The 17,563-nt window shown below is 40.7% G+C and overlaps 1 protein-coding gene across 6 annotated transcripts in view; it reads right to left on the reverse strand.

Annotated features, from left to right (window-relative positions):
- Positions 1 to 2,142: 2,142 nt before the first annotated feature.
- Positions 2,143 to 17,563, reverse strand: part of LOC308224989 (musculoskeletal embryonic nuclear protein 1) — a 43,110-nt gene continuing 27,689 nt past the window's right edge. For 2 of the 6 annotated variants that reach the window (XM_080625423.1, XM_080625425.1), the window contains exons 5-8: positions 15,551 to 15,663; positions 14,590 to 14,667; positions 13,583 to 13,732; positions 7,630 to 12,830 (exon numbers count right to left, since the gene is read on the reverse strand). In XM_080625423.1, coding sequence (XP_080481549.1) covers positions 12,714 to 12,830; positions 13,583 to 13,732; positions 14,590 to 14,667; positions 15,551 to 15,663 — 458 coding nt within the window. In that variant the 3' untranslated portion in view covers positions 7,630 to 12,713. The other 4 variants (XM_080625427.1, XM_080625426.1, XM_080625424.1 and 1 more) reach the window with 4 other exon arrangements.

The following is a 17,563-nucleotide window of genomic DNA, read 5'->3' on the forward strand; positions in this document are numbered from 1 at the left end:
ACACAGTGCTTCTTACTGAAGAGAATGAACATGCTCTAAAATGACTTCAGATCACCTTGGAGGAAGGATCTAAATCCACTGTGGCAATAGGAGATTCTGTGGAGTGCAAAATTACTTAAAAACTCAAACCCTGGGGCTTTGTTCAGATACTTCTCCATCACTGATTCTTGTCAAGAAAATGAGGGGGAAAAATGAAGAAAACACATTTTCCATGTTTGGACGTACTAGATTTGCAAGGCTGAAGAAAAAGATAACAGGCAGCTTCATATATTTGTTCCTCTCACCTACAACCATCTCCTGTCCTGCCAAATCAGCCAGTAACGTCCAGGGCAGCAGCCAGGCTGGGGACAGGGGGGATTCCTGCAATTCATACAGGAGAGAATGGACTTGTCTGTCACAAATAGGGAATCAACTTCGTCCCAGGGATACACTTTTACCTCCAATGCATATTTTTTAGATGAGGTCCATATTAAAAGACAAAAAACCAAAATAAAATCTGTAGTCCTGAGCACTCACTATCACACTGGGAAGCATCACAAATCATTGAACCTGAGGACATCCTGGAAATAAAGCTGTTCCCAAAATCCCAAGTTCTGGGTAGATAACTTCCTTTTGCTTCCCTGCTGTGTCTGTGGGACACAGGTTTCCATGCTTTGCTAAATCAGCAGCAACATACCCTAAAGCCAGGTCTGAAACACAGCATCCCCCTCTCCTGCTAACCAGTCTAGCAAAATTGCAATATCCAGTCACTTTTATCCTACAGAAGAAAGACAACAACATTTTGCCCACTCTTCCCTCTCCATAATTTTCCTAATTATTAAACAACCTCCTGCCAACTTCCCATCAGAGATTAATCAAGGAGTCTTTGTTAAACCTGAAGCAGAGATAGATCTAGTGCTACGAGGGTGGGAACTTTTTTCCTCAGTGTTTTATCTTCAGTGCTCTAGAAGAGTCTTTGCCAAAGGAAAACGCTGTGCTGCGGTCCCTGTGTGGTGCCCAGACCCCATACAGAAATATTGTCCAGCAAAGACAGGAGGCAGGGTCTTGGTATATGCTGCAAATAATAATCTTTGAAATGGAAAAAAAGGGGCAGGGCAATGCACCAGCAATATCTTTATATTTTTAAGGAAACCTCCCCCTTAAACCCAGAGGATTTACTGCTTCCTTACACGAGGCCCACTCCACAGTCTCTCTGGCACCTTCATGGACATTGGCGTGTTTTATCCATTAGGTGTTTGGGACGCAAAAGACAAATACAATATACTTCACAGTGCACAGAGACTTCTGATATCACTTTTACCTCTTAATCAGGTCTAGCCTGTACAAACTTAAAGTAATCCCTTAAATAAAGTGTCACCTTACCATCCCCAGTGTGCTGTCAGGGACTTGGGGTGTGTGAAAAGCATGCCAGGTGCCAAGAAAGCAGAGGATCATCCATGTCTGAGCAAAGATCCAGCCGAGGGAAAAGACTCCAGTTTACAACCTCAGAGGAAAGCAGGTTTGATGTGTAATGCAGCAAACCCAGATGTAAACAGTGTTGCAAAAACCCACCTTCCACCCAGTGGGCTGGTTGTGGAAAACACTGGATGTGTTGATCGGTTCCTGTCTGGCAGGACGTGGCACCTGGTGCTGCTGGTCTGTCAGCCTACTTCTCACTTCATCCAACGGGACATGAGGAAAAAGCCTTTGGGGACCTGGCTGAACACCCATCCTCGGCACTGGAGCACACGGACAGCCGGCATCTTGCCTCCCGGCAAAGCCGCGTGTGGGGAAAACATGGCGCCGCTGCCATGAGGGGCCGTGAGGGGGAGCCGTGAGGAAAAGTTGGAGGGAAAGGCCATGAGGGGAGCTCTGGGCGCGAGCCACCGCCCCGCGGCTGCCCGGCCCCGAGGGCACCGTCTGTGCTCACCACAGCTCGGGGTTGAGGCTCCAGTCTGTGCGATGCCCCTTTAACCAGCTCCTCCTCGGCAAGGGCACGGTGTGAAGTTCTTGCACTGCCACTGTGCACCTACATGGTTATTTTTGTGTTTGACAGACCAGATCAGAGCTTGCAATGCCAAAGGGGCCACACTATTAATGTAAGCCTAAAGTGAAATTAGTCACCACACCGTGCCAAGTTGTGTCCAACATCTTTTTTTTTATTAAACCATTATAGCAAACACCACTTAATACATAGAAAGTGTATAATAAAAATGAATATGGAAGTTATAGCCTTCGGCACGTGTCTATTCCCTGCTTAATGACTTACAGTAGAAATCAGCTACTTAGGTCTGCAGTGACTTTAGTGTAAGGTGCAGAAATGTGGGTAAAGGTTACAACAATCGTCTGGGTGAGACACATCCGGCTCCACCATCAGCCAAAGACGCTCTTGGCTGGTGCTTCTTTCGGTTTCTCAAAGACTGTTTCACCCCCTGTTCGATCCCGGCTGAATATGGACGGTGCTGCAGAGCCCATTTGTTCTTGGAAAAGAAAACCAGGAGAGCAATCAGTGAAGTAGCTCATCAAACTCGGAGAGTGAAACTAGCGCTGCTGAAATCCATGTATACACATGTGATAAAATACTTAAATCAACTTCCCAAACCTTAAGGTACAGTGCTCCAATCCCAAGCACAGGGCACCTGACAGCATCTGCAGGTGGTCACTACCATAGACTGGCCCCAAATCCCTACAGGTGCTTTAGAAACTTGGAAACTAATGAGGTCCAGGCTATTACACTGAAAAGAGGTTAAGATCAGTATTTTTTCCTTATACTGTCCCACTGGAGGTGAAGAAGCAGCACAAGTCCAGAGCACCAGAAGTGCTCAGGGCAAGCAGCCATTCTCTTCTCTCTCAGTTTCTGCCTTTTATCCCCCCAGTTTCTGCTTCATGTCAAACACAAAGTCCTGCAACTGTGAGGCCAGAAATCCCCAAATCTATGATCACACTTCCAGTCTTCAACTCGGGCAGTCACTGACATCGACTACGGTCCCCAGGGCTTGGTTGGAACCCTCATTCAGAAGGCAGAGTCAGGGATCTCCCTCTACTTTGTCCAGATCACTCCAAGCAGAGCCCTGTTGGCTCCTGTTGGGGCCACCAGGGTGCTGGATGCAAAGACCTGCTCAGCCAGACCAGGCCAGGCAGCACACTGCTGGCTGCTGTTCCAGAGGCGTACCCTTTCTCTTGAAAAGAGCAATTAAAAGTTGACATTTTATTATGGAAGACTGCTTGTTCATTTCCATCAAGGAGACTTACCACACTGCTTCATCACTTGGTAGGTTTTGGATTTAATTTCCTGGTTTTTGGAAAGGTTTCCTCTGGCTCCTTTGAGGTCTTCTTCCTTCATTGGAGGACGCTTCTTTTTCACAGGGGCTGGCTGAGAAACACACGTATTGCCCACACATCAGTACTTTGTGTTTGAAAGCACAGGGAGCAAAGCTGCCTCAACCCAAAGCCTATAACATACAGAGTTGCTAATACAATATTCTGCCTATTTAAATTCTGAGACTGTACACTGGGCTAACTCCAGATGTTTGCACAACCATGATTTCACTGCCCTCGCCAAAATTGGTTGCCTCTATTGCTGTTCTGAAATTGCTTTCTGATTGTTCAACCTTTGAAAGGGTTGGTAAATTTTTACTTTTATTTTTTGTTTCATGTTAAAGTTTTCTCTGCCCAGCCCAGCCTGGTCATTCTGCAAGTACAGACTGATAATTCAGGAATTTGTCCAGTATTTGGGAAGGAAAACGTCATTACTAAACTGTGCTTGTACCTCAGTCTACTCAGTACCTCTTTCGGAAATTAGTCAGAGATTCTGAAGTCTGGCTTGATTTAGCTGGAATGAACTTAACACTTGACCTGTCGTTACTGATCTTAAGTTTAGGTAACAAAAGTATCTGAGCACTCAACATGTTGTCTACAAGCATGTACTGAACATATCTGAAACAGTGGGCTCAGAACGCGGAGAAGGAAAGCCGATATAGGAACAGATGTATCATCAAGTGGTGCACTGCAATGTCCAAGTACTGATCTATTTACAGCCTACCCTACCCTTACATTAGCACTTCTAAGTCAGACACAATGCCAATCACCAATTGGGAACAGTCCACACAGTTAATGTTCCCTCTTCAGTAGACTTTCTCAAAGACAGATTGACAAGGTCCCACCAGGCAGACCTTGCGGCAGGGTGCAGGGGAACAGGAGATATGATTAAAAGCAACAAGACACTCCCCCCCACACACATTCCAACACTGACAGATTTGCATGCTGAACCATCAATGAGAAACTTCTCTATTGCTACACATGTAGAGCTTCTGATATTTGGGTTCTGGCAGTGGTGGAGCCTATTACACATTTCTAGGCACCACCCATGAAGCTGAAAACAGTTATGGAGGGAAAGAAGTCCCTCAAGACCCACAAGCGGCAGGAGCAGCGAGACCCAGCGAGCTTTCAGAGACAGCACGTGCACGCCTGGCTCTTGGCAGGGGTGGGCTGGCTGCACTGGAGCCTTCACATGTTTTCTGCCGGCTGTGAATTCCCAGGAACGCTCAGAATAGCTTGCTGTCAATCCCATTTGTGCGTGTTGTGGGAAACAAAACATTAACAAGACCTCTGGGGAAAACACTTTACGAGTATCCAAAGCAAGCAATGGGAAAGGGTGGTAGCAAACCCTTCAAAATTCATAACAGCTTTTGATCTGTTAGCTGTTTAACCAAACATCCCTGCAGCCACGGTTTCATTTTTCCATTGGTGATGAAAATTAGCATGACGGGAACAGTCCCCCATGCCCATGGCATGGTCCACAGCCAACCAATACAGACCTGTGCTGACTCCCAGACAGAAAGGGGAACCCCCATATGTTTTATTGACAGGAATACAAAACCTGCTAAGGTCCTTCACGCATGACTGGCAAGAGACTTCTTTCCACTGGGATGAGGGACTTCTTGGGGACAGGGAAAGGAAAGGAGGCTCTTGAGATGCACTGAGACACAGCCAGGCTGAGCAGAACTGCTGAATTTCACCTTGGTATTTTAAAACAAAGCCTTTCATGCTTTTCCAGCAGGATGCTTGCTGCGGATTAGTCAGTCCCCAGCTGAAAAGCAAAAATGCTGCACAGAAAGGTTACTGTGAGCCATGGAGGGGAGCTGTGGACCTGTCAGTGTTGCAGTCGCAGGACTGGTAATTGCTCCCAAAACAAGTGCGTTTGTAAGCAGGGTTTGCCAGGAGCAATTCCCAGCTGGCACAGCAGTGCAGCCCATGCTTTATCTCCTCCTGTCAACAAGTCAGAAAGTGTTGGTTCACAAGATCTATGGCTCGTTTTTTAAGTCTCTTTCTTTGGAGTCAAGAAAATCAGCTGAACTGAGCTACTCTGTGTGGTCGAAGGATTGTGCTCTTCTATCATTCCCACGTTCTTACCCCTCCATCCCACTCACCCATCATCTAAAATTCTCATACTTGGGAGCACTCTGCTGGGCACACATTGTGTTGAAAACCTAAAACTTAAGTGAAAGCCTCAACATTTTTGAGGTAATTTTAAGATCACTTTGAAACACTGGTTACTGGGGAACACAGTAAAGACAAGCCATTAGTTACAAATTTAACAGCATGTGTGATACAAAATGTCAGTCTCAAATATCATATCTGAACAGTTACAATTGCCAGTATGCTCCCTCCTTTCCTGCACCTTAAATTTCACACATTTAAGCTTTAGAGAGCAGCACGCTTCAGTGCAGCCACATCCTTTCAAAACTACTGCCAAAATTTCAAGTCATTGTCTGAGAAAGCATGTTGGAAAAGTGGAAATCATTCCTTCTGTGAAACATCCCAAACCAGAGCAGTGGAAATGGTTTTTCCCTTCCTCCAGAAATAAAAATATTTATGTCAAGCCAGGACATTTTAAAACCAGAACATTTTAAATTAACCATGTAGAGGGCAGCTGCTTTTCTTTGTCACATAATCCTTCCTAGCAACTTACTTGTTAAAATAGATAAGCAGGGTGTTTAAATACTTCAACACAATCAAACAAGTGACACGAGCAGAAACACTGAATTCATGGGTTAACAACAGTAACTCATCAACAGACTACAGAGCATCCAAAGCAGCAACATGTTTGCCAGGCACCCTGCTCTAATAAGAGCCAGATCTCCCAGTACCTGTGACATAACTGCGGTGCTCAGTCCACCGTAATCCCTTCCGAGGTTGTTTCCTTTTGATTAAATCCAGCCTGTGAGCTCTGCAAATGCCTGTTTTTTTCCTTGACTTATATAGAGCATCTAACATGAAGTCATTAGATGGGTCATTTTCCCAAACCAGAACCCCGGATGATTCAGGTTGACTGAGGCTGTTGTTGTTGAAAGTGTTATTCTTAGCCATGACGAGGGTTTGCGGTATTTACTGTGCCCCACGCCTGGGGAAGGATGGAGCTGGGACTGATGGGAGCAGACAGCTGAGGCACCGGCACCACAGGGAAGCCCGAACCACTACAAAAATGAATTCCTGAGACTCTGCTGAGGCTCTATTTATAACTTTAAAAGGCAAAACTTTGTTATGGAAACAAAATTGGACTCTGGAGCCTCCTGATGGGGGAAAAAAAAAAAAAAAAAGAAAGTGTTTGCATGTCTTCTATAGTGTAACAAAAGACGCATTTTCTAAAGATTATATGAACCTACTATCTAAAGCATAACATTCTGCCCTAAATCACTTGTGCACAGGGATCTTTAACAGAAGAGTATTTTGTGCTTTTAGGAGAGTTGATAAATTAGGGCATGGTTTTACTTTTACAGTTCTGCTAGGCTTGCTCTGATGCCAGCTCTTACACAACAGAGAGTAAAATCACTTTCTACTTACAGCACTATTAGTAAGTTTGATTATTTCAGCTCTCATCTGTATAGGATTAGCTTACTCAGACATGAATACCATGTTCCATACTATATATGCTGACAGTAGAAAAACCTTTTCCAGAGTTTTTAACGTTTAACCCATGGCTTATTAAACAAGAGGAAATTTCTCCTCAGAACAACAGCACTTTTTAGTAAGCTAACAAAGCATAGGAATGAGATATCAACTTCAGGAAAACCAGCAGATTTTTTTTCAATTACACAAATTACTCAGATGCTTCTATACAGCTCCAGATGCATCACTATTCTGATGCTGTTTATTACAACAGGAAAATAACATTCTGCATGTTTAAATCAAGTATTTAGAATTCAAGGCACTGAACTGTTTTTTCCCTTCAACTTTCAGAATTGCTTCATTTAATGGGTACTACATATTCCTCACTCACACAGATCTTACGGACATCTCCAAGAAACTGCCAACATTCCTCAGTGGACTGACAGACTTGGTAAGTTGAAGATTATTCTCTGAATTCCATTTAAGGTTGTGGTGGGTATGGGGCTGCCTGCATGTAGTAGCTGGAATATAATCAAAGTAATTGGTAAACATAGAGGAGCTACAGAGGTAGTAGTGGATCAAATCTGTGCAGGTCCAGCCCAGCAGAACACACTAAACGTCTCCCATCAAAATAGGCAGGTGTGACAGCAACAGCAGCTCACCAAGAGCAGGATTTCTGCTCTACTCTTGCATAAAGGTATCAACCTCTCTCTATTTGCACCCTAAAAGTTTAAAATAATAACAAAAAATTGATCACCTGCATGTGGTCATGGTACAGCTCCACAGTGAGCCAGGACTCATCCTACACGGTCATCTTCATTCCTCCAGCATTCTGGAAAGTTGATGGTAGACACCCTGCCATACCTCCATGGAAGCTGCAAGGTTAAGATGGCATCTTTCTGCCCAACAAAACAGGAAAACAAACAAGCCAGGCTACATTCATGTTGCTGGGTATAATAAAGGAAGTCCAAGGGCTTGCTGCAGACACTGTTTCAAAAGAAGCTGTTTCCCAGGAGCTTAAGAGACAAGTCTGCACTACAAAGTTAGCATGTAGGAGTGATATCTTCATCAGACAGAAGAGAATTAGCACTGCTGCCCTCTTTTCTTTTTGTATGGTTTTGGGAAGTAAAGCAAGTGAGAAAGGAAGGTATTGGTCGCCTCCAGCACGTTGTCCTCTGGAGACAGGGGACAGAGAGGCTACTTGGAAATAGACATTCCCACATGGCCCTTTTCTGTCTTCAAGGAGATATTACATCAGTTCTGTGATACACAGCACTGCACAAGCAAACTTCTCAACAGGCTCCTCAGACATTGTTCCTCTGCTTGAATTTCTACTACCTGCTGCAAACAAATCAGGAGGGGAACAAGAAGACACAGGTTAACAAGTTACCGAATTAGGCCACGCCTCCACCAAAGGGCAGGACATTGGAGGTAAATTTAGAAATTTCTGAGTTTACACATTTGTTGTTGCCAGGAACCAAAAGGTCTGGCTTTGCTTGAGCCGAAAGCAGGCTGTGACCATCAGCTTGTGGTTAAAGCATTTTCACAATATCCTACACTCCCAGAAGGCCTCAGGTCAATGCTCTGCAGTCCTGAGTTCTCAGGCTGCCCATCAAAGATTTTATTTTCAGCATGAAAATGTGTATGGTGATTCTCCATTTGTGCACATGCAGAGGGCAAAAACCCTCCTCAGGGAGCAGATCCCAGAGGAGCCTGCAAGAATTCTTAGTCATAAACAAAATGTGCTACTTAAGAATAGCAGTCCCTCCAACTGAAATGGAACTTGCTGTTAAGGTAATTGAAATTAATACCAACATGAGAGTGCGAAAAATTAGATCTGCAGTTCAAATCCAGTAGCTAAACCTGCTCTCCACAACCGTGCTTTACAAACATTGAAACACATAGACTTTTAAACAAAACAAGTATAAAACAAGTGTACAAATCTGTAATAAGTCAAACTTTATTGTAAACCATTATACAATGTAATTACATCAGATACCCTTAAAAGTTTAAGGTAACACCACTGATTTAACAATATGGTCCAAACAGAGGGCAGCAGAATACAGCTGTTGGTTTTGCTCACATAGGCTATACTCTGAATTTACTTACAAACAAACCCAACATTCAGTTTGAGACGGATACCCACACAAGACAAACACCTACAAAAGAGTCCCTTTGTTAAAGATACTGCAGTTTTACTTTGTAAAACCATAGTAGTCATTTTCAGTAACTGAACTGGAAACTTTACCTAAAAAAAGTTTGCACACCTATGCTGTAGATCTACTCTGACTTGATGTGGCTGAATTTATTCACTTTCATTACTGCTTTCTCCTGTAAAAAGCACAGCAAAGTTGCAAACATGGGTTAGTCAAGCACAGTGGCAGAAATTCTTTGTGATGCTGAGCTCTAGGCAGAGCCCATGCCTCCCTCCCCAGGCACAGCCGGAATCGGAGCAGCCACCTGCGAAGGGGATTGCTTTGCATTGCTCTAATTTGCAACTCAGTTTCTGAGTTTTCCCTGAAGAAAAGCTATAGTACATTTTAGTTAGCAACATTAACAAACAGCATTTACCTACTTAAAGTAAGACAAGGGGACTTGAACGTATTAAAGCCAGAACTTGAAAACCACATATTAGACAACACTAGTGTTTTAAGTTTATGCAGATGTGTCACAGGTCAGATTCTAGAAACAGTTAATACATTTGGGTTGACCATTTGTGGTAAATTCAATCTCCGCTAATACTTCCGTGTCTCTTCTTTAAGTTACAATCCCTTTCTCTTACTTCGGCATATACTACATAGCTTATTTTCATTAAACAGAAACACATATTTTAAGCACAGCTTGAATTAAACCTTTCCTATGAGCTGTCATGAATTACATTTACCAGGCATAAATTTAGAGCAATAATTTGAGGATAATGCAAAGTCATCATGTTGTAGTATTACTACTGGGTCAACTCTTTATGAAAAATTTATTTCAGACTGTACAGCCAACACATTTCAATGAACAGTAAAACATAGTGAAGCACGAGGCACATACTTGCTTCTCACACATACAAGCTCTGCAGACAGAGCACTTGTGCTACTTGTACCTACTACATGAAGTTCAACTTTTATCTTATAAAGAGAGAAACTGCCAATTTTACATTTCCATCTCTTTAACATAATAAAAAGGAATGAATAGAAAAAAAAACCCCAACAAAACAATTCCTACCCAGTTTTTGTTACTTGGCTAAGATTGTAAATAAATTTACCTTAGTAGAGAAGGGTAGAGCTGTTTTTTCCCCCTCCTGTTACTACTGTGGTATTTAAAATACTTCTGTCTCTTTGGCTCATAGTGCTTTACTACATCATCTTGCTAGGCATATCAAAATCTCAAACCAAGTGACATTAAAGCACTTAAGACATGAACAATTAGGCATTCATATAACTTTGCTACAAACATCTTCAAGAAACTGCTCCATAGTGTTTTACACTATTTTGTAGTTGGTCAATAAGTTTGAGGTCTGCTCAAAACAAATATTTTTACATGATTAAGGCCATAATTTTATACTAACAGTTCACAGACTAAACATGAGACTAGAAATAGAAATAATTCGATAATTTAAGTAACTGGAGAAAAAGAGGGTAAAAGAAGATAAAATGAAAACTCGTACAGTTAAATTTGTGTGTGCTGCTCAGTTATCTCTGATGGTTGACGAGGACAGCGAGGGTTGTGCAGTGTTGAAGAGCTTTATTTCACTATCTGAAATAGAACAAATCCTATGCTAAAACATTAAAATGCTGACATTTGCAACAAGAGCCAGTCCTAGCTGTTAAGCTCCTTCCAAAAAGTGAGCAGTCTGAGACTATTCTGTGGACGAAAATGAATTCTTTGAAGTACTGTGCTTTTGGAGATATGCGCCTGCCCAGTGGTAAATAGTCAGTGAAGATGCAAGTCACAATCAATGAGAAAAAACCCCAACAAACAACCCCTAAAACAGAGGCAACACTGATTAGGGACAAACCCACCCCCCCCTTTAGAATAACTCAGTTAAGCTTCCATTGCCCTTAGTTTCTAGATTTAGTCTAAAAGAAACACTAGTAAAACTTATTGCAGTTATTACATTTCAGTGCACAGTCACAAAGGTCAGTAGCTCAACTAAATGCGCAAATATTAGAGTTGGTAAAATGTCCTGTCTAGCTGGCCAGGCACCTGAAGTCTCAGAGCACTCTGTTCACCTCAGCAGCCAAGCAATGAAAAGGAATGCTGGAATAGTGAAAATAGGTACGGGAGCGCACAGTTCAGTATTTACTAAGGCCCATTTAAGTGGTCTGGATAATAAATCACATTAAGACCTAGTAAATCTATAAAAAATGTAAAAAATCTTAAAAAGTTCTGAGCAGTTTTCCAATGAAACTGTTTGGTTTAAGGCTTGGATCATTTCTGATGTCCAGATACTACAACAGATTTGCAATTAAGGTCTGTTGTCACCTCTTTGACACATCACCTTGTCCTGCACAAGGTTTAACTGAGTAAGGAAAGCTGTCAGAAACAATCATTGAGAAAACATGCAAAGCAAAAGGATGTCACTGAAAACATGTTGGCTAGGTTTCAGATCAGCATGTGTTGTCAGTTATGAGAAGCCAGACAGTGAAAAATCACAGAAATTCTGTAGTAACAACTGTGTTACACCTCTTGGGTTTTCTTTTTAAGTACTAAAGGATAATCAGACTTTATGGAAGTTAAACAGGAGAAATCTTTTTTCAGTATATTAAAAAGAAGATTGCTTTTCCAACAAAAACCAAGGAACAGAATTAGTTGCAATATTATAGCACAACTGCTTCAGTCAGGTCACTGTCTTGTACCACGGGCCCTATATAACAAAAAGCATAAGGAACGTTCCATCCCTTCTGGGTCATTTGAGAGGTATGCACAAGAGACTTGCAGAAACAGAGATAATTACAGTCATCCATAGATACTAGTTTCACAAATAACCTACCACAACAGATTTTTGTTATACACTAAAGTGCACGTTTGTCAAATATGCAAACACCACCTCCGATTAGAAAAGGTATGGTCAAATTATGTGGTCAGAAGCACACTTAGAACTGCATTTTTTGTGATATTTGGTGACTTCAGCACTGACAGAGCTTTTCTCTCTGCAATCCCTTTGTCTTAAACCAGGACACAAGGATAAATAGGATTTTTACTACAAATCTTTTGACCTGTTCTGCACAAAAAAAGGGAACTGCGCCCTTTTTTCTGACAAAGAGAATCTTTAAATACAACTGTATGAAAATATAACTTAAATATAAAATAGTCAAATAGATTTGAAGAGACTTGGAAAAAAAATCTTTGTTCCACCTATTAGTTCCATAGGTACCCGGTAGCAAGTAAACATTTGTACTTAAAAAAATAATGTTAAGTTACAGCTTGTAACCATAAACTATTCTGCTCTAGGAATTAGGCTGCAAAAGCCAGTTTTAGTAATAAAACACACTCCTTTAACTTAGTTGATTCTGATGCCTTTTTGAGAACATCTTAAACTGCACCATTGGTAACCACAAGTGAAAGATTACTGCATCTGCTTCCTGGAATCTTCTCTGACATGTCAGATAAAATCCCCTTAGTGACTTGTCCTTAACAATGCTGTATTTTTCACGCATGATGGAAACACATTCTTGCATATTGGTCAGTGTGTCTGTAGTGCAACTGAACTGGAAGTCTTCCAATCATCTGCATTCTGTTGGTAGACCTTGCTTTTAAGTCACTTTGTACAAAAAGGGAGAGGCAATTGCAACACTAAACCCCACTGACTGAAGTTTTTGCCATGAAACCTGCAAATACACAGGCCAGGGAATTTGTCATACAGGCAGACCAAAACGATGCTTCTTCTTTTTAATGGGTTTTAAGTTGGTCAGTCTGCGCAAGTCCTCTTCAGCATCTGATTCCTCCATCTCATCATCTGCTGAAATAAGGATCTAAAAACAAATTACAGCTTCTGAGTAACATGGATCAAAGTCACACTCTTTCTTCATTCTACTTTTAACCTTTTTCTTTTTTCATGCTTGCAAAGTACCTTATTATTTACTCAAGAACGAGCTTACAGAACACAATTTGGTTTTACTGCCAGTACCATCAAACAACATCAGACATACCTTCTGGAACCTCTAGTGTATTTCAAAGAAAGATGCATGTGTATTAATGTCCACTACAGTCACTGACTCTAAACCCAAAGAACTGATAAAGAAAACCCCATATAAATAGCACGGTCTGTAACACAGAAAAGTTATATTAACCAACTAAAGCTAAAACAACTTACTTCAAAGATACCACACATCCTTCAGCTGAACCAAAAACTGTCTACTTAATATAGTTCAGAACAAAATTATGCTAAAGCAAGGATATAAATACTTCTGCAAAGTTAGGACAGTTGCCTCCACCAGCTTCCTCTCTTTAAGCTTTAAACTCTCTAAGTTAGAATTGTCTATTAGTTTTGTATTCTGTGTGGGCTTTCTTAGAAGCATTTGTAACACAGTTCTCACCTCTGATATTTACATATATTATGATGTCTTCCTGCTGGTCTGGAAGGAAGATAACTACCATGAGTGGTGCAACAATGCTATTCTGCTGACTTTGATTTCAACTGCAAACGCTAGGAACTACCATTAAAAGTACATGAGGGATGAACTGGATTGATACTGTATTAATTGCAATAATTAACTGTACATACTTCTGACTCTGACTCTTCATGTGATGCTGCTCTCCTGTATCGGACTTTACTTCCATTTCTTGAATCTTGTCCTGCTTCCTTTTCTTCAAGTTTAGCTTTTGTCTTCCCTTTCTTCATAAGAAAATTATCTACTACCCAGAACATGAATGCCTGTTAAGGACAAGGGGGAAGTGACAGTTCAGTTTTCCTCAGAGTAGCATATGTTCATTTAGTCAGTATTTGGACAGAATTAGGAAAACTTGGCAAAAATTGTGAACTGGCCAAACAGGTACAATCTTTTACAGGCATAGCTGATTACACACTGCATGAATGCTCTAGAAAATAGCTACTTTATTCCTTTATAGGACAGAAGAAAATAAGAAAAGTAGCTGCTATTCAGAGTGATCATATATTAACTTTTCACGTAGAAATGTGAATGGTTTAGACAGCTAGCTTAGTACAACAGACTTTTGGCTCTCAAAGGATAATATCAATGCTTGAACAAGCTGATGAAAGAAAACACACCAGCAGTTATTAAATACAAGGACACCCACCACCTCTGGTTCTAGTCCCTAAATCCCAGATTGCTAGGAGAGTTTACTTTGGGAAGGATGACTGCTCACTTGCCCTTTTCTTCTGCTCTGTCATAGGCCAGCCACTATTTGCTATGGTCAGACACAGGATACTTCACAGAACAGCTATCCTTAGACCAACTGTTTCCCAAAGCAAATTTCATTGTAATTTTATAACCTCTATGGCAGTATTTCAGTATTACATTCAATCTACTGAAGTCATCATGACAAAGAAGCATTTCTGCACCTCTCTTGAGCCTGGTTACTTGGCTTAATACGGATTTCAGCTTTGTAAAATCCACATAGCCAGACATTTTATTCATTCTTTAACACCCTTCCTCTTTAAAACTTAAGCACCAAGGTACGTTGTGCTTTAAGGACTAATGTTAACTAACAAACATATGGCTGAAAGATGTCCAAGTAAATATCTCACAGAAGCATGCAAGTTGTACTAACATTAACAAAGAATGGGACTATCAGCATGACGATAGCCAGCTCCAACTGGGGGTTCTCTATAGGGTTCAATAAAGCTACCTGTGAAAAGAAAAGGATTAAGTTCAGATCATGGCAGCATGTGCACATAACTGGATTAAGTGCAATTGTTCATGTACCAGCTATTGCTACAGAAATAACTCATATGAACCAAAAAAGGGCAGCTTTGTAGAAAAGGAAAGTACTTAGGACAGCTTATAAATCACCACAGATACTAAGTGGGGCTGGCAAGAAACTTCTGTCATGTTTGTTTACAGAAGTCTGAAGAGCTGTGTTAGAATCATCTTGAACATTTTAGAGCTGCATGTTCCCCAGGAACGGAATTCATAAACAGAACGGAGTTTTACAAAATACACAGGATGGTTCCCAAAGTAGTCCAGAATGCACAATAGGACTAACTGGTTTTAATGAGCGATAACACTATGCACTATTACTTTGAGTAATACATTAACCAGATTCTGTCAAAATTATTAGTTATCAGCAATGGCTTCACTAATCCATTGCAAGTTTCTAAAATTTCACAGTGTAGATCTATCAACAAGGTCAGGCAAAGAAAATTCATTAAAATACTGCAAATACAAAATAGCTGTAAGTAATGGTTAAAGACTTAAGAAAAAGAAGAATGACTTTGTAGCTTCAAGAGCACTGAGACAAGGAGATAGAATAAAATTTTATATACTGCAGTATATAAAACCCCCTCCAAAATATGGTGGGATGTTCCTGGCAATGGATGCCAGAAAGCCTAAGTAGTAGCCTTAACTAGTGTCCTAATCCAACAAAACCAACATACCAGTAACAGAGTTACATGGCATTGACTGTAGATAGTTACGATGCTTGAACCAAACCAATAAATACTATTAGAAGTCTATTGCTTTACAGCTTCCACCTGAAATTAATGTCTGTAAAATGCTGTAAAAATACAAACCTCTTTCCACTGAGGTATAAGCAGCACTATAATGATGATGGTTTTCTCAAATGTCATAATCAATATGTACAGAACACATTGGCCCACCCAAGCAGTGCACTGCAGTGGGTCACCTGCAGGAAAGAAGAAAGGTTCTATATATGCACAGGGTTGATTTGACTTCACAGTAAACATTTTAGAAAAGCAGTATAAGAAGAGACAGGGCAGCTATGTCCTCTTAAAGTGCCTTCTCCAATTTCCTTGGTGGTGCTCCTTCCCCTCCCTCAGCCTCACCACAGCTTTCAGAAACTATCAGTTAGAACCTGAATATAACAGGACTTTATTCAATTCAGCAGTACCTGGTTATATGCTCACTGGTTTACATAATCTGATGAAAGCAAGACAGATATAGCCGTGGTACATTTGTTTCTCATCAAATTGTTATTCTTGACCCTCTACCATGAAGTATTAAGTTTCTTAAAAGGGAAACTTAAGGGAAACATAGCTGAGGAAAGACATATATCCCTTTAGTCTAAGTAGAAAGGTGAGGATTTCTGCTGTTCTCCCAATCTGAAAGGGTCTGAGACTCTACAGCACTCATTGTGGCAGAATGAAAACCTGAGTGTATTAAGTTACCTGTCAGGACAGAATGACAAATATTTGAACATGAAAACTTATGTAGACTATTATAGTCTTTGAAAGCAATGAGAGAGGAAAGGACAAAAGAATAAAGGGATAAAAGAGGACTGATACACCCAGCAAGCTTCGCAGGTGAGCTTAAAGCAGTACTTCACTGGAAACCAAAGCAAGCTTTGGAGGGAGGTGTTAGCTCTTTGCTCTTCACAATAGCTTCCACATCTTCAAAGCTAGCTTAAAACTTATAGTCTGGGGATGAATAATTAAATAAAATTCAGATGCTTTTATGTATTCGTAATGCAGAGTGGATCGTTGCTACTTCCTTTTCTGAAATATTTCTGAAAGGCTTTCAGTATTAATACTTGGTAATGGTCTTGAGACTTATTGTTTGCTGCTTAAATGTTATGAAGAAAAACATAAATCAGACTGGGGTCCAAAATAAAGAGAACATTCTAAACAAGTTTTACAGTAAGAGCTAGTGATTAACACTCAATGGCCCAAGAGGAAAATGGTTTAAATGTTCAAGTTTTGCTACTAGACACCAGTTTATAGCTTCTGCTAAAAAAAAAAAAAAAAGTTAGAAAACTTAAAAAGGGAGCAACTGTGATTCTTCTGAAGATACAAGGCCTGAATTAGATTTGAGAATTAAAGCTTAGCAATTAATTTCTATACTCCACATTTTTATTAGCATTCTCTAGCTTCATTAAACAGCTTTAGCTACAGATCTACCATTGAAACTTTACCAGTTTATTCTAAGCTCCTTCCCAGTCTGTATTTAATTCATAAAAGCACAGACAGCTATAGCAATTTGCATCTATTCCAACTCTGTCACATGAGATTTTCGAATGTCCAAAAATAGTGAAACTCTGTATTAAAGAGTGTTGTGCACTGCCACCAATGAACATTTTGTTCAGTGGTGTTTTTGTGGGGAGGGTTGTTTGTTTTTCTTGGTATATGACCGAAATTAGACATTGCACATGTTATATTCTACCTAAGGGTTTTGTGTGCCCTACTGCTTCTACAAAATGATCTCTCAGCTCTAATTACAAGCAGGGACATAGGAGTGTTCTTTACTTTGAATTTACCAAATCTTTTGACAACCTCCCAAAAGCACCCCTGTAGATAAGTTGGAGAGATACAGATTGGATGGGTGCATGTACAATTCTGACAGAAAGCAAAAAAGCTTTCACGATGAGGATGGTTAAGCACTGAAGTAGGTTACTCAAAGTGGTTCTTAAATATTAAACCGTGGATAAATTAAAAGCTGGACTGGAGCCACCCTGAACAACCTGCTTCAGCTTTGAAGTTAACCCTGCTTCAAGCAGGAGGCTGGATCAGATGACCTCTGGAGAAAATTTCCAACCAAGCTTTTTTTACCATTTTATAAACTGTGCAATT

Source organism: Psittacula echo (assembly GCF_963264785.1).
Source record: "Psittacula echo genome assembly, chromosome: 9".
NCBI classification, from domain to species: domain Eukaryota; kingdom Metazoa; phylum Chordata; class Aves; order Psittaciformes; family Psittacidae; genus Psittacula; species Psittacula echo.